General features: G+C 40.3%; 3 protein-coding genes across 3 annotated transcripts; 1 reads left to right on the top strand and 2 right to left on the bottom strand.

Annotated features, from left to right (window-relative positions):
* Positions 1 to 435: 435 nt before the first annotated feature.
* Positions 436 to 5480, top strand: LOC126803740 (LOB domain-containing protein 29-like). Its single transcript, XM_050531486.1, has 3 exons — positions 436 to 487; positions 4708 to 4979; positions 5076 to 5480. Exons 1-3 carry the CDS (start codon positions 436 to 438, stop codon positions 5478 to 5480), a joined length of 729 nt encoding a protein of 242 aa, XP_050387443.1.
* Positions 5481 to 11538: 6058 nt separating this feature from the next.
* Positions 11539 to 13235, bottom strand: LOC126802783 (AT-hook motif nuclear-localized protein 15-like). Its single transcript, XM_050530489.1, has one exon. It carries the CDS (start codon positions 12815 to 12817, stop codon positions 11867 to 11869), a length of 951 nt encoding a protein of 316 aa, XP_050386446.1. The 5' UTR covers positions 12818 to 13235; the 3' UTR covers positions 11539 to 11866.
* A 4436-nt stretch (positions 13236 to 17671) lies between these two features.
* On the bottom strand, positions 17672 to 19704 carry LOC126803741 (uncharacterized). Its single transcript, XM_050531487.1, has 3 exons — positions 19083 to 19704; positions 18179 to 18926; positions 17672 to 18128 (listed from the first exon to the last, which is right to left on the bottom strand). Exons 1-3 carry the CDS (start codon positions 19702 to 19704, stop codon positions 17672 to 17674), a joined length of 1827 nt encoding a protein of 608 aa, XP_050387444.1.
* Between the last annotated feature and the right edge of the window lie 2927 nt (positions 19705 to 22631).

Here is a 22631-nt window from a genome sequence, read left to right on the forward strand (position 1 = left end):
TGAATTAAAATGAATGGCATGGGTTATTTATACGTAGGGAGTTTGGAAGGCAATGTCATGTCTTATATGTAATTTTGTTACCGTCTATTTTTTATCTGAAATTTCTCAATTCCACAACCTACAAATTTTTTGGGCTTCTTATAAAAAAGTTACATTTGATTGATGCATTTAGAAAAAAGTCAAGTAAGATGTGAAAATTAGAAAAAAATCACACTAAAAAGACTTAAAATGTTGTCACTAAACTTGATGATACTTACAATATGCCATTGCCACCTTCTTCTCCTTCTCCACATCCTCGTCGATCTCCTCTTCCCTAGACGCTGAGTCCTCACCCGCTCCTCCTTGCCGTCAACTCCGCTCACCCCAAGGTCATCGAACCCGCGCTCAAATGCGCCTTCAAGCTCATCTCTGGCATCCTATTCCCTGGCGAGATCCATGCTGCTGGCCCCAAATTCGTCTTCTTCAAGCTCATCAACTTCGTCTACAAGTGTGGCAGCGACGACGTTGGCTAGGATGCGATCCAAAGCAAACGTGGAGGAGATGAATCATAGGTCGACGACAATGGTTTATCCCCCAGCCAACGATGATGACGCATATCCAAAATCCAAGGTCGTCCTCGCCGCGCGGCTCTGTCCAGTAAAATTGAAATATGGACTCGCTGATGTAGGACTCGTCTGAAAAAATGGAGGTGCAATTTCGGGGAGGTGACTACGTGGAGGCCACGACGCTGAAGAGAGGAGGACGGCGACTGTGCTGCTGATGATGCAACGCTTGCTGAAAACGCCAAGATTGGAGACAATGGTGACCAATGGGTGCCCATAGCAGTTTTCTAGGTGGCCACCTCAAATATTAGGCAGTTGTTTTGTTTGGAAAATTGATGTCACATTATCTATCACACTGTCAGTCACACTAACTTTCTCATGTGACATGTAGTGTGATAGCTAGTGTGATAAGTACTGTGGTTGGGGTGTAATATCACATTAATGTCGATATGTGGATCATATGAGTTGATTGAAAGGTTTAATATCACGTAACAGTAAACAAATGTTCGTTATTTATAGTCATTCTTCTTCTTTTTCTTTTTCATCTTGTCACAACATAGTCACATAAAACCAATGACAACGGGTGTGACAGTTGGTGTGACAATTAGTGTGATAGGTAGTGTGACATCGGTCATCGGGTGTGACAAGTAGTGTAACAGCAGGTGTGACAATTAGTGTGGCAAGTAGTATGACAACGAGTGTGAAAGGTAGTGTGATATGTAATGTGACAGCATGTGTGACAACATGTATAATAGGTATTGTGACAACATGTGTGATAGGTAATGTGATAGTAAGTATGACAACGTGTGTGATAGATAGTGTGACATGCAGAGAGGAAAAGTAAATATGCGAAATTATGTTAAAATTCAAAGGAGATTGGTATGAGTATGCTCAAAATGAATAGAATAACTAGAAATAAGGAACTTTGAGCTTCAGTTTCGCCGGAATTACTTGGAGCACCGCCATCAACGGCTGCAACCCCTTACGAGAGTTGTTACGCCTTGTATGGTGGTCAGTTTGGAATAGGTAGGGTATCAAATGAAAGAGATGAGAGAGATCTTTCTAACGGTATCAACTACTCTCAAATCCATCATCAGACGACAAATTTATAGCTGAAACAATTTTCACCTCAAAATTTATACTATATTAGTGTTAACAATAATATATATATATATATAGTTGGATTTTTAGTATGCATTTCTCCTGTATAACGGTATTTTCTTCTTAAATTATTAAAAATCCTTAGTATAGCTCTTATAACATTTTTGTTACTCTATATATTAAATATGAGATTGTAAGTATGAATTATTAAGTTTCAATCTAGTTAAGTTGAGAAAAATATTTGTTGGAGTATTTTATTTTATCATTGATTTTCAAAATATTCTTCTACATTTATTGACACTTATTTATATTTTCAAATATCTACAATATGCATGGTTATATGTTTGTACTGTAAAAAAATTTTGGCCTCTCGCCAACTCCAAACTCATATATGTTCAAATCCTAGATCCACCACTACACCACTAATTCTCTTTTAGACGATAGACCATACAACTGTGAAGAATCACAAATTCACAATGACATTGGTAACAGAACAATGGTGGACACCCTATAAAAAAAAAGTTAAAGCGTGTATTGGTTTAGCTTTTCCTTCATGTTGCAGCGCAGCTGGATGTGCAGAACCAGAAAAAAATTTGCAGAAAGCTAGCATATCGAGCCTAATATTCCAAATGGCCACCGCAGTACGTGCATGCACCGATTTCCTTAACTTGATTAAACCCTCAACCTTCTCAGGAATCAGTCATAGCTTTTCGTCTTCAAAAGGATTACTTGGATCGATCATCTTTGATCCATGCCAGTTGATGATCGACATCTGAAGTTCAAATACGTAAGGACTCAGAAGCAGCCTTACTTCGCTCGTAGCCCAGAAACTGTATATGGTTATCAAACTAGCTTACAAGCACTTCAATGTTCAGAACAAACAAACAGCTGGGAGATCTAGGTAGCTATAAGTCTATGAGCAACTAAGAAACCCTAGCTAGCATTTGCAGGTGCAACTAAAAAATAATAATTGAAGCATGATAGGGAAAAACACTTTCATCGTTTCACTCGAAAGCTCCTCCCCACCAATTCCATAACATGCATTCCATTCCCGTGCATATTTCACCTGAAGCCAAAAACTTCACAGTCCTGAAATGACAGAAAGCAACTACTCATTTACTGGAAATGGCATTCTGTCTCCCCAATAATGCTTTTGCATCTAGAGCCATGAAGCAGTCACATAGATGGGTAGATAGATTACTCATTGAAGCTTGAGCACTCATTACAACTTAATTACAACTCTCTGTTTCGCTTAGATTTGGGAAATTTTGGAAGCTTGCTGTGTTTGAAATTTTTTGTGGTGTTCTGAAAGACAAGAACAGTTCTATTAGCCACGACCCACAAGTAATTAGTGGCCAACAACCAACCTGATAATGTAGGTTTAAATATGTAAATGGGATAATGTAGGTTTAAATATGTACATGCATGATCAGTTTAAAATTAGCACAATTATAGAGGCCATGAGTCAGACACTCTATACCCAATCCTAAGCTATGAAACTAGCTAGCGATGTTGAACAATATGAATGTATATATATCATCTCGTTAGTGTCACAAGTATGACATATATAGCCGAAATCCACCAACCCCATCATTTGATTTTGACTGAAAGGTTTACATAATGTACGTTTTAATACAAGTTTCTTACTAAGCCCTGCAATTACTGGCTTATGGATTCCTCGAGTAGCTGCCCAAGTAAGTGGAGATCATCACCTCAATCGGCCTTTAGTGAAGTAAATGACAAAGTTGGTTCACTTGGTTGCCAATATAAATGCTGATGAAATTAGCAGTGCTAGTTTGATTGACGTAGTTATATATAGCATAGTATTCGATCGACAGTCTAATTGAACTTCTGATTTTGCTTAAAAATATATGATTGCTTTCCAAATATATGAACATATGATGGTCAGATAGGAAGTTTTTAAGTCTTTATTCGGATGTCACTCCTGATTTGTCCACGTAATTGAGATACACGTTAGTCTTGTATATATGTTTGTCTATGCTAGCTATGATCCATATATTACAAAAATTTATCAAAGAACGATAATGTGATTAAGATGTTTTCAGTTGAGTTAGATCTGCTGATATACAGATACGGTTACACCATGGATTAATTGCTAGGTACAAACACGTACTATAGCTATATATATCATCAACCGCAAAAGTTTATAGCTACCAGATGGTTAATAGTTAATGGTAGGAAAGGCCACTTCTCCTTCTTTTCCTCATAAATGTTCTTCTGAGCATGATGACCTTTCCATATATGAGCGTTTAAGACTAATCAAGTGAGATAAGGTGTGATATATATATAAGCCGTTTCTAGTGCGGATGTCCGCACCGTACAGATTAGACGATTCCAGCAACTGGCGGCCCATGATGACGGTGCGGAAGGTGCTGGCGGCACTCCCCACGTCATGGTGCTCCTGTCTGTACCATCCGGAGCTGCATCACCGGCCCACGGCGGCTGAAAACTCAAGATTTCGAGATTTCAAGTTTTTCGTCACTGTGTGGAAAAGTTCGAGATTCTGGCCGCTATGGGCTGACGCTGCAGTTCCGGCCAGCACAGACAGGAACGCCGAGAGGGGGAAGCAGGGCCAGCACCATCTGGGTCGCTGGTCGTCAAAATTATGGAATATGCGGACGTCTACACCTGAAAAGTCATATATATGAGCAATGAGTTTAGATATGGCCATTGTACATGTGTACTTGCTTGACCCACTACATAATAAAGCTTAATGTATTAGATCATGATTGGAGCCCCAACTTATGATGATGATTAGGTCTTCCATGAAATAGTCATTCCTGAAGATTCTACCTTTAGAGAGAAATAATTAATGAAGAAATGCTTACCCAAGTTGAGATTAATAGTGCAGGCCATAAAGGAGACCTAAAAGAACAATACCTTTCATCAAAGTAAAGAATGTCCATTATGTGATGGCTATAAATTAAGACTCAATCTAAGCACTTTGGGTGTAAACCAGTCAAATTGTAGTACTAGCTAGCCACCACCTGAAATATCAGTTTCAATCTCTGACACTACAGATTACTGCTTCAGACTATGACAGGACTGGGTTCTTCATGTGGAGCATGCAAGTTTCTGAGGAGAAAATGCACAAGTGAATGTGTGTTTGCTCCTTACTTCTGCTATGACCAAGCTGCAACCCATTTTGCAGCTGTGCACAAAGTGTTTGGTGCAAGCAATGTGTCGAAGCTACTGCTACACTTACCAGTACAACATCGATGTGATGCTGCTCTCACCATGTCTTATGAAGCATTAGCTCGTATGCGTGATCCGATATATGGATGCGTTTCACAAATCTTTGCACTCCAACAGCAGGTAACTTTCTGCTAGCTTCATGCGCGTATATATAATCCAGTCTATCTATTTTATTACAGTATCTAATAAGCTTTTCGGTATTGTAACATTGTGCAGGTTGCATACTTACAGGAGGAGATTGAAACTCTTCTACAGAGCCAAATGGTTAACTTGGCATATGGGAACTCTTGTGGAAATTCTGAAGCAAATGGTAACTCCAACACTTTGAGTGGGTTTCAAGTCCTTCCACAGCAATATGACATCGCTGTTGATAGACAGAAGTTTCAGAGCCAACCAGAAACACCAGTTCTACTTCCGCAAGCAGGAGTGGGGAGTACCAACCAAGGCTTTAGTAGTCATGAGATGGATATTCAGATGCCTCCCTTACATGAATGGGAAGAACTCAATATCTTCGCTGATCACTGCATGCAAGATCCTTTAGAAAGATATCTTGAAGGTATTAACCAAGTGAACTTGGGACATAATCCATGGTTGAATGACCCTTCCTTCTCCTGGAACTGAAGTAAAGATGGTCTGATTTTGATTTTTAGTGTGTGCGGTGAATGATCTCCAACCTTAGAAGATCGAACACAGGTCCTGCAGTGGAGACTACATGCATCAACGGCTGGGAGTTACCATCATCATGCACCACTGTCGTCTCTAGTTATCGTGAACTACGTACTGTTGTATTAGCTTTTGAAAAAAAGAAAAGAAAAAAAAGGCAGGAGCTGGTGAAATGATGAGAACGTACTCCAAATATCATGAGGGATATTCTGTGATGGCCTAATAAATTAACCCTGTCTTTGTTATGTAGTCAGATCGATAGTCGCGGCTTCTGAGTACGTATTTTGTGTTGATGTTATTCATGTAGCTTCAATCTAATCATAGGTTCGGAAATTTGCATTTTAAATTTTTAAATAGCTCCCTACGAAACAAGTGTCCTTCACGTGTTAGTCGTCTATTAAGTAGTCATTATTATCGGTATTAATTAGACAAATAAGTCTTATGAAACTGCACATCTTTTTTACCCTCCATCTAAAATAAACCTAATAAAAGAAAATTCAATATAATATGAGTAGAAGAGTAAACTGAAAATCTTTTGTTCAATCTGTTTTCTCCAACTACTCCCACGTTTATAACTCACGTCGGTGCACATCCCTTTCTTCATTCCAGAACTACGCGAAGAGATATATTCATTTTTGGTTATTGTGTTTAAATTGAAAAAATTCAATTTATTCGTTTGTGCTTAATTAGTTGATTATGAAATTCGTCGATTATAGTTTCTAGGTTTTAGGGGTTCTGGCAAGGCCGGCCCTATGGGACCCAGGCCTGAGATGAAAAAATTAAAATAAATAAATAAATATTAAATTTTTTAAAATTTTCACAGTTAAAATATAATGTAATTTATCATTTTCATACTAAATTTGTGATTTTAAGAACTAATTAACATACTAGTTACAAAAATAGAAAAAATAACACATTTAATGATAATTTAGGCCCATAAATTGGGTAATTGGATTAATAATACAACCCTTAGTACCAAAATGATGCATGGTATACGTAATTGATTAATAATTATTAAATTATTTCAATAAATAATTAATGAATATGTGAAAAAAAGTTAATTTTGGATTAATAAAAATTTATATGTAAATTTTTTAAAATGTCCCTTTTTGTTCTGGGTCCTAGTCTTGCGTCTATCAGCTCTTGGCCCAGGGCCGGCTTTGGGTTCTGGGTATTATAATTGTAAGCATTGTTTGTTTTTTTTTCATTAGGATTTTGATATTTTTACTTGAAGGGTTGATTATATTGATATTGATGTTGATAGTGTAAGTTATGTTTATAATTGCATTAAAATTTTAAGAATTGTTTCTTAAAACTAAGTAAACATATGCGTGAGTGCGATCTTTTTATAGGCGCATCGCGCGTGTATGAAAGCTACTGAAAATATTAAAATCTAAAGATGGAAGAGACCAAAAATGGCCGCATCTGGGTAACACGACATGTCCAACCCTTTGCAGATGGACACATTTGACCCTTCATGGAGCGACGAAGGGATTGTTGAACATGGAGTCTTGTGTATAACTTTATCTAAGATATACCCTAAACACCCAGACGCATATTTGCTACAAAATCTTATCGAGGCGCAACAAGAGTTGAGTAAGTATGGATTTATGTACACTGTGGATTTGTTTACGAAGTCATCACACTGACACAACCTGCAGCAAGGAACTAACAGTTATTCGCAGAGCCAGATTTTCTTCAACTATTCGCAGTCAACAGTCTCTTCAATTAGCTCTGTTGTACAAGGACAAGTGTAGCTCATGAATTAACAATGTACCGAAACTGTCCCAACTTAACCACTTTTAAGGTGTTGAGTTTTAATCTCAAAAGTTCTCGATTTAATTGAATATTATCCATGTACTTGTAAGTTATAAACTATTTGTCAAATTTCAGACGTAAGATATTTCCTCTTAAACAAGCCCTTACACTCTTTACTGAATTGCTATCATCAACATTCATGGCCTTCGCGAAGAATTGGGGATCAGCCGGGAACAAATGAATGAACGGACGGAGCTTTTTGACTCCAAAGCTGACCTACTTATAGAAGAGTTCGAGTCGTACAAAATTATCACGCAGGCTACCACCACCGTGGTTGTCGGTAAATCAGAAGAAGTATAGTACGGTCAGCGATATCACGAAACGCTGCTTGGTTTCCAATGAGTCTCATGCACCAAAGATCAGAACATTTTAGGGAACTGGCGAGGAAAAAGAAGATCGAGGCTCGTCGACCCCGACCGACTTCGAGAGAAGCTGCATTACTACATTTGAGGTTTTTAGTTTTTACTTGAGTGCATCATGATTCTGGATTAGTTGTTTGCAAAGTTGGTTTTAGGATCTTAAATATATTATTGCCTCCCAATTCATGTTTTTATTTGGCGAATTTGGAAGTTCTTTTCTGATTCTTTACGGCTGTGTTGTAATTATTTAAATGTAAACATCCTTTCAGCTTGAAATGAATGTTTTGGTCGGACTTGTGTTGATAAGAAAACTAATCTTCTTTTTTTTGGTCATTAGTCCTCTCTTACTTGAAAGACAAAACTTGTGATTCTAGGACTTGAACTAAGTCCTCTTTTTATAAAACATACCCTAAACGCCTAGGACCATTTATGCTAGATCAAAGTCTACTGAAGTACTAACCAGCGTCAAGTATGATTCCATTTATGCATACAGTGAATCCATAAAGAGTTGGATCACATTGTCAACAATGAGGATAGCTAGAACCAGCTTCAATCCGCAGAGGCAAGAAGTTTCTTCAACTTGTAGAAGTGAACATGCCTGTGCATTCAGTGTTTAATTTCTTTACTGGATTGCTCTCGTCTTTCATCACCAAGATCTGCCATCGATCAATACGATTTGTCTTTCCGGATCAACGATGAGTACCATGGAGAGATGAATCTTTTTCACGAATCCAGACTCACCCGAACAGTCTTTGCAAAGTTATCAAATAGGCTAAGACTATCGCCTTTGTTATATGTAATCAGGAGGAATGAAGATAGTGACATAGTAAATCAGTGAATGACTGGTTCGGTCTCTGGTGTGTCCTGCAGAGAGTAACGGAACTGGCTAAGAAGCATATCTTTTTCCTCATGAGAGCAGCATTAGAGTTTACAGTCTAGGAGAATCTTTTTCCTCTAATATTTGGTTTTAAAAATCTTTAGGGATTCCTAAATCTGGATTGCATTCAGTTCCATTTTGTCAACAAAGCTGGCACCGTCACCTTAACCTCGTCACTCTGCCATTTCGGAAGTTCTCAAGCAACTCTGCTCGAATTTATTCTAGAGACGAAATTAGTCAGGCAAAAGCGAAACAGATTAATATGTAAACTAAGACGTACATATTGCTGTTAATGAGAGAAATCCTTCAGAAAACAAAAGCTTGAATTGACAAGTTTCTACATAATGGCATTGATACACCTGACATTTACACCTTAGATTCAAAAATGTTTTACAACATTTTCCATCAAAATTTGCTAGCAGCAAGTCAAGATGGCAAACACCAATTAATGAATTATCATTCTGACATGACTGATGCTTCTACATAGAGGGATCAGGGACCGTGTTACACAAGGGTGCTAGAACATATGGTGTCAAATTTCTAGGGTGCTGCAGTGAACCTCTAAAAGCCTTGGAAGTCCAAGGTTGAAGAATACTGTAGAATTATTTTCAAGGGGAAGATGTGCTTTTGTTAGAGCAACTCCTGCCGAACCTTCAAATTCCAAGTAGAGGCTGAACTGTTTTTTTTTTTGGTCGAACTGAACTGTTAATATTGACTGCTCGTGTCGTCTCCAATGGAGGAGTCTGATCCGACGTGTAATTGACATCCCGACTTGGGCTGTCAAATTTGAGTGAAGGTTGACATCCCGACTTGTTTGTTTCCTCTCTCATTCTCCTCCATTCATCCCTTCATTCTCTCCGATCCCTTCTTTCCTGCCAGACCAAGATGGAACCCATAGGCAACTACAGGTGCCCAAATCGAAACGCAGATCCTTCAATTGTCTCTCATCTCTATAGCTGTTGCCCAGGTAAGAAAAACATGTTGTTATGGAAGGTTCATTCCTTGGTTATGGGTTGTTGTCATGTAGATGTTTTGTGTTCGATGAAAAAGAAGATGAGAAGTTTGGTCTGGCTTGAAGATGAACCTAGGATTGAATTCGAAATGTTTTGTTGATTCTTGGTTATGCCCAGACCAAAAGTGTGGCATAAAGATCAAACCCAAGAGAAGTGAAGATAAAGTGGGGGATTTGGGGATAAGGACGAAGAATTGAACATATCACATGTCACACGTAGATTATAGAGAAGGGTTCGTTTTGTTGGTCTGTATGTGACTATATGTTTTAAGAAGGTTTAGGAAAAATATATATATCTATATATAAATTGTTATGAAAAATAATATATAGTAATTTGTGTCTCATCATATATGAACTGGATAGCTGTTTGTGCATGTACTAATACAAGGAATTACAGTCCTTGTATCAGCTGTATGTACTAATTTCTGAAAACAAATTCTAACAGTTTTTGTACGCCGCACCAAGGTTAATGGTAATACCGTAGCAACAATATACATATTCAAAGGCGTTCCAATGAATATATTCCATGAAAACAAATTTGTCGCTCAACTTACCGTGCTAATCTCGTGTCCATCTCACAAATAAATTACAAGTATCTTTTAAATATAGCAACTAAAATGTGAAAGTTACAGCAAGTTAGCAACACAGAAGCGAAAGATTATAGATGGTCATTTATTTCCATTGCCTGAGAAAATTGTAAACATGAATTTATGCCAATTAGAAATAATAAGCCTTCCCCTAATAAAATAAAATAATAAGCCTGATAACAGTGTATGCTTTTAATGTTAAACAGTGACCTACAGCAGAAGTCACCGATCAAGACATCCAAAATTTGAAGATAACTGCTAGTTGAGCCGATTGGACTTTTAAACACCAGTTACCAAATTAAGGGTACTAGCAATTCAAGTATTCAACCACCATCTATGACTTGGGCAAAGGAACTATTGGTTTTCTCTTAAATATAACGTAGGCATGTATCTAAATATATTTCAAAGTATCGAAACATAGGTGGGTAGTTGTATCTATATATATGTCTTATCTATATCGTGGAAAAATCTTCACAGCTTTAATACGATACTTTCAATTATCTCTCAACAACTTGCTAACAGAAAGAACTATATTTAGAGAGAAACGTGACTAATACAGCAAGAGTTGTTATCCCAATAATTTTAACATGCAACTAATATGCTTGCATCTCAACTCAAAATTACCCCACGTTTCTTCTCACAAACAACAATACTTGTCCAATTCTCTAAAAAAAATTAGAGGAGAAACAACATTCAATCCATGCTGAAGAACATGCTCTATCCAAGTATTTGAATGGATGTCGTGTTAACCTAATCAATTGCACCAAGAACCTCTATTGTAGCTACTGCATCTCTAAATATTTAACCTCGTATAAAAACAAAGTAAAAATAACACCTAATCTAGGGTGTTCCACCGGGCTTTGCTTCAGTCGAGATCAATTTGAAACGCTATTACCGTTACCACTACCTATTTTGTTTCCTGGCTATATGTCAACATTGGAAGGAAGATCTCTAAGGATTATGGAACAAAATGACGTAAATTTGGGGCTACCACAGTGATAAGTGGAGTACAGTTCCATATAATGGAAGAAGAAAGTGATTCTCAAATAGTTTTCAAAAACCAAGTTGCAGTTGTATACTTGGTCAAAGAAACACCCTCAAAAAAAAAAACCATGAACCCTAAATTATGAACCCTAAAGCCTGGCAAGCATCAAACATCCAAAGCCAACTTGCTCCTAAGGATAGCTACCCAATTCTGGAAATTTTATACAGATGAACCATACAATAATGCTGTCAGAGTATGGATATATTCTAAAATTCAACTCCCAAGAAACTCCGGTTGAAATGACATATCCAATTGAAATTGCAGATAAAATAACCCCACCACTCTCTCTCCAATGCAATGAGACTGTAAAGGGCCGGAAGAGTTCCAACTTTCATTTTTTGATTAATACTTTCTTCTTTGCCTAAGCTACACCATCCATGATTGTCATTTTCCACAAGAAAATGAAGCCAAACAACAAGGAACAAAGACATCCACCAGATTTTAAAACATCATAGCTAAGCTAAATCCGCAACCTAAAACCAAGCTAAATATAGAGTTCCTTCACAAGCAAAAGATATAATGAACAAAATAGCTAGTCTAACCTTGCTTGCTGTGCCTAGAATCCTACAGAATGAAGCTGCCGAAACATTTTGCACAAAATCAAAAAGAGTCAGTGAAGATCAAACCATCCATCCACCCTTCTTCCTCAGTAGGATGGCGGAGGCCTCGGTGGAGGACCCCAGTACACATCAGGCGGCATCTGACCATTTGGAAGCAAAGTTGGAGGCAAAGCGTAAATGGGAACTTGTTGCTGTTGCTGCTGAGGATCACTCAATCCCTGACACCCCGAATTCCCTGCAGTCCCTGCCGAATTCACACCGGATTGCTGCTGCTGCCGCTGTTGCTGTTGCTGTTGCATCCCTTCATTGCTCTCATCCTCAAGCGGCAGTCTTTCATAAGTTGCATTAGTGAACGTTGCCGCAATGATCATCACTGGCCCGGAAGCCACCAATGCTCCAACAACTGTCCCACCAACCACCTGTCCCTGCCCTCCGCCTAAGTACACCGTCAGGCCACTAGCCCCAGGTGGCGACGGTGCAGGCAGAACGGCACCGTTTAAGGACAGAATCTCGAACCTTCCATGGAGAGTTATGATTCCGCTCGGCGCGGCCGGCTGACGAAGAGTGACGTTAGAAACAATGCCGCTGCCGCTCAAGACGGAGACTCCTCTGTGCCTGCGCTGCGCAAAGGTGGCAATGCTGTCGACGATGTCGGTACCGCTGCTGATTTCCAAAACATGGCTCCGGAGAGCGTTGGGAGACTCTTTGGTGATGATTATCGGCGGTTTCGGCTTGTTTTTCGAGCCGGGTGGCCGGCCTCTGGGGCGGCGGTTGCTGGATCCAGGCTCGAGGCTGTCGTGGCCGCCGGAGCTAGGTTCTTGGTTGTCGAGTTCTCGATCGTTGTCACGGCTGTCCTGGTCGACCTCTTGCTTAGGCTGAGTTGGAGTTGTGTTCGGATTGCTGTTGCTGCTGTTGGTGGGTGTGTTGTTGTGGTCTTCGACTTCAGAGTTCCTCAGATGAAGAGACGGCGGTGTTGAGGTGACAGAGTCCACATGACCTCCCATCGCTACATTTCCAGCCCACCAACGATTCGCCATGGAAGAAAAAGAACCGATCAAATCTAAAGAAACTAGCTTTGGCTTCTTTTTCTCTTCTTTGCACTCTTCTGGATAAAGACAAGCACCCAGAGCTAGGTAAGCTAATTCAGGAAGGGAAATGGCATAGCTTGGATTATTACACCCCAAAAAAGATGTAATCTTTACCCTCTAACACACTATAGCTTCTTCACTTCTCCCTGGTCTTTGTTTTCTTGTTGTAAGAGATTTGACTGAGATTCCTAAACAAGAAAGAAATATAATACAATCCAACACACAAAATCCAAAACCTTATCCCTCTATTTTTTTCTCACCAAACTCCCCCCAGCTCATTTATCCCTTCCATCTTTGCTCACATGGGTCTGCTTCTCCTTTGCATGAAAAAGAAAACCCTATTCCCAGTCCCAGAAACCAATCTCCTCTCCACCACCCTGTAAACCCCGAAACCCCTATTCCCAAGTGACCCAAAACGCCAGAGCTAGCTATTTACTAAGCTGGTCTACCACTACGTGAGATTAGGTAGCAGAAAGTGCATGGCTTCTATCTCCAGCTAGCTAAAACGAGCCCAAGATTTGAGTGGTGCTTTGATTGTGATTTGGTAGGGGCCTTGGTTCTTCTTTCTTCTTTCTTCTTCTGCTCTTCTTGTTCCTGTTCTGGTTTGGAAGTAAAGACGAAAGAGGCTAGTGGTACTTGGTCTTGACCTTTTTACCCACTTGTCATGGGGATGCGTACGTTAAAGAGAGAGAGGGAGGAGAGGACCCAGAGCACTCCCTGGCGTACGATAACAATTCGTGCAACACTGTACCACAAAAACGGAAACGGTCTTGCAGACGGCCCGGTTTTCTGCTGTCGCTGTTGTGCAAGTTCCAACTTCCAAGTTGAGAGAGAGAGAGAGAGAGAGCTCTCAGAGTGGTCTGCACTCACCCCTGAAGCAAATGGGGAGGAGATTACCGGTTTGCCCTTTTGGGGTAACGTGTGGGATGTTGATTTGACCATAACGAGGATACAGCTGGTGAACTGGGTTTGGGTTTTCTCTCAGAGAGAGAGAGAGAGAGACAGAGAGGGGTGGGGTAACGGCGCGCATGGAGTAGTGGGAACACGTCAGAGTCTAGGGGGTCCCGACAAGGGATTCAGCATGCCTGCTGCTAAACACAACCTCACCGCCAAAAACCGAGCCATACAACTATAACTTATGAGTGGGCATAAAAAACAGAAATTTCGATCCCGTCCTGAAATTCATAAAACGGGACGGAGGTTTAAAAATGTTCGTCTCGTCCCGATCCCGTCCCGTTTTATAATAGTGGGATAAGACGTGAGACGAATAATTTATATCCCGCTTTTTCCCGTCCCGTCCCACCTTTAATGAAAACTTAAAAATTCTTATATATTTGTATCAAAATGAAACTAATTTATGTTCTTAATAACTCTAAAATTATATAAACTCAAATAATAATGATAAATTATAATATTTTGAACATAATATGCATTTTTAATTAAAATTTCATTATTGAATGTTACTTTATTAATAAAAAAGTAAAAATATAGGTTTTTATTTTAACTTCATATGAAGGTGGGATTTGTCCCGTCCCAACCGGGATTAATCCCGAGTGTGATGCATTATTAAAAACCCTCGTCCCGTCCCGATTCAAAAGAGTGGGACGGGACGTGGGATGAGCCTCGTCCCGTGCCCACCCCTACTATAACCTGAAGCTTAGGTTATGCCTCATTATTTAGCCCGCGGAACCAAAAAGCCCTCGGAGACCCGCAAGCCCGACTGGCTTTTACCCGGCCCAGCCCGCGAGAAAGCCCGCCAAAGCCCGCTTCCGTGGGTAGAGGGCCGGGCTTAAATTAGAGGTGTGAAACCCGGCCCGTAAAAGCCCGTCAAATAATAAAATATTATACATACATATTTTATTAAGTTTAGAATAAAACTATTGCATTATGAAGCAACTATATTAAGGAAACTTCTTGGGATCGATCGACACCAGTAGATATGATCGGTATATATATTTAGTGACCCTGTAAAAATTTCATCCAATTCGGAACTCGTTTAACCGTCGGAATTTTCGGTAAACCGAAAAAGACACTAATATGTCATAAGGGAACACCCATTACCAAAATGCGAACACCAAAAGTCGTTTGCATATCTGAAATCACCTAATTTTTGTCACCAATTGTGTGTGGTCGCACCAAGGAAACCAATTTAGCAAAACCCCGGTTAATGAGGATTTTAATATGTCAAAACGTTTTTTTCTTTGTTGAACGTAGGTACGGACGGTCAAACAATATCCAAAACGGACGAAATTTTTATGGGTTACCTAAATATATATATCGATCACATCTACTGGTGTCGATCAAACCATATTTCAAACTAGCGTTATTGATCGCCGAAGCGTCTACTAATGTATCATAAACTTTATATTAAGTTTATATTAAAACTAACGCATTATGAAGCGACTATATAAAAGAAACTTGTCGGGATCGATCGACACCAGCCGATGTGATTAATATATATATTTAGTGACCCTGTAAAAATTTCATCCAATTCGGACCTCGTTTAACCGTCGGAATTTCCGGTAAACCAAAAACAACACTAATATGCCCTAAGGGGAGACCTATTACAAATATGCGAATGTGGAAATTTGTTTACATATTTGAAATTGCCTAATTTTTGTTACCTATCGTGCGCGGTCGAACTGAATAAATCTATTTGGCAAAGCCCCGGTCAATGAGGTTTAGATATGTCAAAACGCCTCTTTTTTAGTTGACCGTTGGTACGAACGGTCAAACCATGTCCAAACGGATGAAATTTTTACGGGTTTCCTAAATATATATACCAATCACATCTACTGGTGTTGATCGACCATATTTTGAATTGGAGTTTTTGATTGCCGAAGTGTCCACTAATGTATTATAACCTTATATTAGGTTTATAATAAAACTATCACATTATGAAGCGACTATATGAAGGAAACTTATCGGAATTGATCGACACCATCAGATGTGATCAATATATATATTTAATGATCATTTTAAAATTTCATCTAATTCGGATTTCGTTTAACCGTCGGAACTTCCGGTAAACAAAAAACAACACGAATATGCCCTAAGGGGGGGACCAATTACCAAGATGCGAATGTGGAAATTTGTTTACATATTTGAAATCACCTAATTGTTGTTACCTATCGTGCGCGGTCGAACTGAAGAAATCTATTTGGCAAAGCCCCGGTCAATGAGGTTTAAATATGTCAAAACGTCTCTTTTTTAGTTGACTGTTGGTACGAACGGTCAAACCATGTCCAAAATGGATGAAATTTTTACGGGTTCCCTAAATATATATACCGATCACATCTACTGGTGTCGCTTGACCATATTTTGAATTGGAGTTGTCGATCGCCGAAGTGTCCACTAATGTATTATAACCTTATATTAGGTTTATAATAAAACTATCACATTATGAAGCGACTATATGAAGGAAACTTCTCGGAATCGATCGACACCATCCGATGTGATCAATGTATATATTTTATGATCATTTTAAAATTTTATCCAATTCGGACCTCGTTTAACCGTCGGAATTTCCGGTAAACCAAAAACAACACTAATATGCCCTAAGGGGGGGACCAATTACCAAGATGCGAATGTGGAAATTTGTTTACATATTTGAAATCACCTAATTTTTTTCACCGATCGTGCGTTGTTGCAACGAGAAAACCATTTGGCAAAGCCCCGGTTAATGAGATTTTATTATGTGAAAACGCCTCTTTTTTTTTGTTGACCGAAAATTCCGACGGTTAAACGAGGTCCAAATTGGATGCACGGTCTCTAAATATATATATCGATCACATCTATTGGTGTCGATCGACAATATTTCGAAACTAGAATTTATTTGTGACTTTTGTTTTAGAATGTTTTCTAATAATTCTTTTATTGTTTCAAACCCTTAAATTAGAGTATTAGATTATTTTTCTAATACAAGCCCATAAGGCCCGGCCCGTAAAAGCCCGTAAAAGCCCGTAAAAGCCTGCAAGGCCCACCTTAGGTGGGCGGGCTTGGGATCTTCGTATTTTTGAAAATACCCGGCCCGGCCCGGCCCGTAACTTATTTAAATTTATTAAGACCCGGTCCGGCCCGGCCCGTTGACGAGCCCTAGCTTACGTCAAGACCTGGTCTTTGCGTTCTAGGTCTGCAATTGCTTAAGCTAAAGTCGAAAGTTCTACTGTGTTTTCAGAGTACTTGTAGTAATAACCAGTCTTGACCCAAAAAAAAAAGTAGTAATAACTAGATTCTGTAATGAGAAAAGTTGTACAAAATTTTAGGTATTTATGAATACCGATCGATATCGAAGTACAAGATTAGATTTTGATCTGAAATATATACAGACATGAGCAGACAAATTATAGGGTAACTAAAATGAGACACATTTTTTTGGGTCAATACGAACCAACAACAACAAACAACTAAACAATAGAAAATGAATGAAGGAAATTACAAGAAAACTATAGACTACTAAGCTAACAGAAACTCATGGAGGTCTATGGCCGTTCGATTCTAGAATATCGCGAAGAGAGTTCGGGGGACGATTGGTCCACTCTGAAGAGCACGCCTTCATAATTGCAAGCTTTGCCCTAGCATCCGCGACCCGGTTAGCTTCTCTTGAGATCCAATTCCACAAAAGCACGTCAAAACTTTGATAAGAGAGAGCCAGTTCTCTTCAAAGTGGGAACAATTTTCCAATTGGCAGTAAAAGAAGAGGAGATAATTGGTCTAAACACCTCTGCACAGTCTCCTTCAATGATCACATTTGAGAGGTTTAAGTGATTAGCAAGTAGCAGTCATTTAAGAGCCGCTTCAGCTTCAGCCTCCGAGCCGAGTTGTGCCTGCCAAGAATGCTAGCTCCAGCCACAGAGAACCCTTTGAAATTACGAGCAATAGCACCAACCCCACTATGCTCACTTCCTTTTTTCCAAGCTGCATCCACATTGACTTTAACAAACCCCGTGGGGGAGGACTCCAATTTTTCCTTTCTTCGTTTCTGAGACCAGCTCTCCCTCTCACATGAGACTCTTCAGATCTTCTAATGGCCTCATTCGAACCCGAGTCATCATCCAGATCCAAAGCTTTTTTAATGCTCTCTTTAGCCTCAAACCATTCATGGAAACTTCTTTGAATATTGTAGATTGTAGAAGGATTGGGGAGAATTTTCTTCGAGACAGCTGAACATTTTTCCTTCCAAATTTCCCAAAGGTGAAAACAAACCAAAGCAAACACATCTAACCATTCTTGGAGAGCTAGATCGAGCTTTTGTGAACTGCTAGAAGCCAATCATCCAAAGAATAGATATTCCATTTTCTCGGTGTATACCCCAGGGAATTACCAAACCAAACTAACTCCGTCCAAGGGCATAGAAGAAGACAGTGCTCAATAGTCTCGACATGCTCACCACACAGAGCACAAGTTGGGGAAGGGATGATCTTCCCCTTGAAAACATTCCAACCGGTAGATAAGGCATTTGAGAGAGCTCTCCAAAGGAAATTAGAGATCTTAGGCAAAAAATCAGCCTTCCAAACCACATGCCAAACATTAGGACTAATGACATGAGAAGAGGAGGGCTTCATGGCAGATTTGGGGACAGCTGGATTAAAAATCCATTTGTAACCACTCTTCATAGAATAATCCCCATCCTTAGAGTGAGGCCACACCAGTATGTCCCTCTCATCCACGTCTCCAATAGGAATGGCTTTAATAGAAGAAAAATCTTCCTCCGAAAGGAAATACTGCAAATGACTCACATCCCAGTTCCTAGACTCATCGATTAAATCATGAACTTGGAGGGGAGTGAATCGGTTGGAGGTGTCCACGGGGATAATTTCGCCACCATTATTATTTGGAACCCAAGAATCCGACCAAACATCTATACTCCTACCATTGTGGACTTGCCAAAAAAATTGCTTTGAAACAGAGTCTCTGCCAGCCAGAAGGCTATTCCAAATCCATGATGGTCTAGAGCCCTTCTTTGCCTTAAGGAAGGAGGATTGATCAAAGTACCTAGCCCTTAGAATTCTTGCCCACATAGAGTCGTCATTATGGATTAGCCTCCGCCCTTGCTTGGCTACGAGGGCCAAGTTATAAGAATTGAGGTCCTTGAAACCAAGGCCTCAAGCAAATTTACTCTTACATAAGTGCTCCCAACTTCTCCAGTGCACCTTATCCTTTGAGTTATCAAAACCCCACCAATAACTAGATAAATCTAAATTAATGGACTTACACAGGAGCTTAGGCAAGAGAAAAATAGACATAGGATAGGTCGGGACCACCATGGCAATAAACTTGATCAACACCTCCCTACCAGCCTGAGAGAGGATATTTGCTTTCCACCCATCAAGTTTCCTCTTAACCCTTTCCCGGATATAAGCAAGAGCACTGCGTTTGGAATTTCCCCACATCGTTGGCAAACCAAGATAGACACCTGGTTGAGACACTGGAATGCCAAGCTCATTTGCAATAGCCTCATGAATCTCCACTGGGGTATTAGATGAGAAGAAAACAGAAGACTTGTCGAAATTAATACGTTGGCCAGATGCAGAGCAGTAAGAGTCCGTAATGAGCCTCAACTTCCTATAGTCTTCAACATTAGCCTTGGTGAAGCACAAAGTATCATCAACAAACATTAAATGGGACAGGCCAGGGCAATTCCGATTGAGCTTTATGTGCTGTAGTTTATGATCCCTAACCGCACTTACAATATTCCTTGATAGGACTTCACCAACCAGCAAAAAAAGGAAAGGAGATAGGGGGTCTCCTTGTCGTAAGCCCCTAGTTGGCACAACATTTCCGCCGAATTTACCATTGATTAGGATCGAGAAGGAGACAGAAGACACAATTCTCATAATAAGTTTTATCCACCCTTGATTAAACCCAAATCGCATCAGAGTCACCTCAAGGAAGTCTCATTCGACTCTATCATATGCCTTTTGCATATCTAGCTTTAGAGCCAATTCAAAATCAGACTTTGACTTCTTGAGTTTCAAGTAATGGTAGGCTTCGTGTGCAATAATCAAGTTGTCTTGAATCAGTCTACCCTTCACAAACACATTTTGGGATTCAGAAATAAGCAAAGGGAGCAAGGGTTGTAGCCTATTCGCAAACAGCTTAGAAATTATCTTGATCGAACAGTTGCAAAGGCCGATTGGCCTAAATTTGCTCAGGGACTCCGGATGATGAACTTTGGGCAGAAGAACTAGGTTAGTTTTATTGTGATTCTCTACAGACCAAACCCATTAGACAAATCAGACACTGCATTATTGATATTCTCACCAATTGTCTCCTATAACTTCTTATAAAAGACCCCCTGAAACCCATCAGTAATGGTGCTCTAGTACCGGCTAATAGTGGAACCGGTGAGGACTCCAAAAAAAAGAGGGGTAGAGCCTATGGCTCTTGAAACAAGCCGAAGGATAAGCCGAAAGTGAATGTTAGATATCTTAGCCTTCAAGCTGCAGCTCCTGCTCAACGCCCCCTAATGTAAAGGACAAGGATACTTGCCTTACATTCCTCGAAGAAGCATTCCCAGCCGCTGGGCCACCAAAAGGCTGGATTGAAATGGGCCTTCCCACATTAAGCCCATCCCTTCCTAAACGATAGCTCATAGGAGAACTTTCCACCACGATGGGTCTAGTGGGGTTCTGCTGAGAAGGTGGCCCAGTGGCATGCCTAACAGAGAAATGATCAACACGTGTCCCCCCACTCAGTCAACGTCTTGGAAGCTATGATTGTTAACTTCAACCAATGAGGACTAGGGAAGGGGCGAGTCACATGCTGCTTCTTATTGGGGAGCACCGAGAAAAGCTGCATGCTAGGGCTTGGAGCCTTCACGGGTACACGACCACCGTTTGAAATTTCCTTCACGTCGTTCTCAACTCTGACCACATATCTGATTTCCCCCAAGGACGTTGGCCAAGGAGCCTAGTCATGAGAAGAGGAATCTTCCAATTCACTTGAGCCGGTTGGGTTGAACTCCCGACGAGTGCATGGTTTCCGGCGAGCTACTTTCCATGGCTTATCAAGCTAATTCCTTTGCGCAGACCTAGTGCAATCCATTCTCATCCATGAACCATACCATAAGGTTTCGTCCTCCTCCTCATTGTCAGCATTGACCAGCCGAGGGTTGTCACAATCATCTTCTTTATGCCAAGTCTACCGCATTTGTAACATAAGTCTTTGAGGCCTTCATATGCAAACTCTACCCTAGTCTTGGTGTAGGGGCCAGTCGGCAGCCAGAACCCCGTCAGAAAAGCATCTCTGGAGTCCAGAAGAACCTTGACTCTAATATAAGATCTCAGCTCCACATCCTTCTGGCTGATATCCTCTATTTCAATAATTTCACTAATTTCCAACCAGATTTCCACTGTGTTGTGGACATTGAGTTTCTCCTCGGTCTATCCCACAATTTGAACCCAGTACCATACCTTGAGGAGATGGATGTCGTTGACAGTGAGGTTGGGCAACCAACGAACGACGTTGAACCTGAAATTATCAACATGCCAGGGGCCTCCCTTAAGAATATCTTCAGCACCATCTAGGGTGGCTCTAATGGAGAAGACATTCCTATGGAGATGGACAATTTTGAGAGGACCAAAGTTCTTCTAAGCACTACGAAGAGCACCTTTGATTCCTCCAATATTGGGGACGCGGTCAGCAATGATAGCTCCCAAATGAGCAACACCTTTGTCAACCCCCTCCAGGTTGCAACTATTCTCAAGCCGCCAGGCAAGATTCTTAAACTGTCTCATGATGGCCGAAAGGGGGACCAAAAAAGGAAACAAAACCAGCAAACCACTACCACGTGTTGGGTAGAAACCTCCAAGTAGAATAGGGAACCTCCAAAATAGAGGAGAAGCAAACACTAGGTAAAGACCACTCAATCAAACCACTCCTGCCCAGTATCACCGGCTTCGGTTATACTGATCCTGCTAGAACTAAGCCATCTTGCTTTTGAATGAGACATATACAATGAAGCTTATCGAGGCAATATGTCATTAATGTCAATATAATTGTATGTTCATAACTAAAGTGTGACACAATCACTTAACTGAATACGTAAGTCATTACAAAAAAAAATTCAGTTGCGGTCATTGATTGAAATCTTGCCAAGATGGCAGTTGCGTCAATGAAATCAGCGGCAACTGCGGATATTGTGAGGCTCAATAAGGACGATGATCCATTCTTCTACCTTTGTGGCAACTTCTTTCATTCATGAAACCAGTGGTGATTTCTCTTTTCACCACGGCAATTTCATGAATCTGGGAACTCAAAGACAAGTTTTTGGTATGAGAAGGGGAACGTGGAGTATTCATTTTCCAATTCAAAGATTTGGAAGAGAGGAACTATGTTCTCCAATCCAGCCCTTAGTTCTATGGCAACTCGATGATGTTGCTGCTAGCGACCTATTATGGTCTCCGATCTGTGGAGAATGTTCGTCTGCATCTGTGGAAAACATGAGTGACGGTGACTGAATTGAGGATTAGAATGATCACTAAGAACACTCTACGCCGTATTGGCAATGGCTTGGGGGTGCTTGTCAGATCTGATCTTTTAGCTTTGCAGCAAAAGGAGAAAATTCAGTGGATTCAGTTGGTTTTCGGTGTTCGGTGTTAGATTCTGACGACCTTGATTTTTGAATTCTCGCCGGAGTTTCCTATGCCTCTTGTGTACATACTAGAGAAATGCCATGGCCTATGCAAGGATTGTGGTCTCTTTGGGCATGGTGGCGGTACTTGTAACAAAAGGCTTTTGCTGGCGAAGACACTGGAGCTAG

Source organism: Argentina anserina, chromosome 7 (assembly GCF_933775445.1).
Source record: "Argentina anserina chromosome 7, drPotAnse1.1, whole genome shotgun sequence".
Lineage (NCBI taxonomy): Eukaryota > Viridiplantae > Streptophyta > Magnoliopsida > Rosales > Rosaceae > Argentina > Argentina anserina.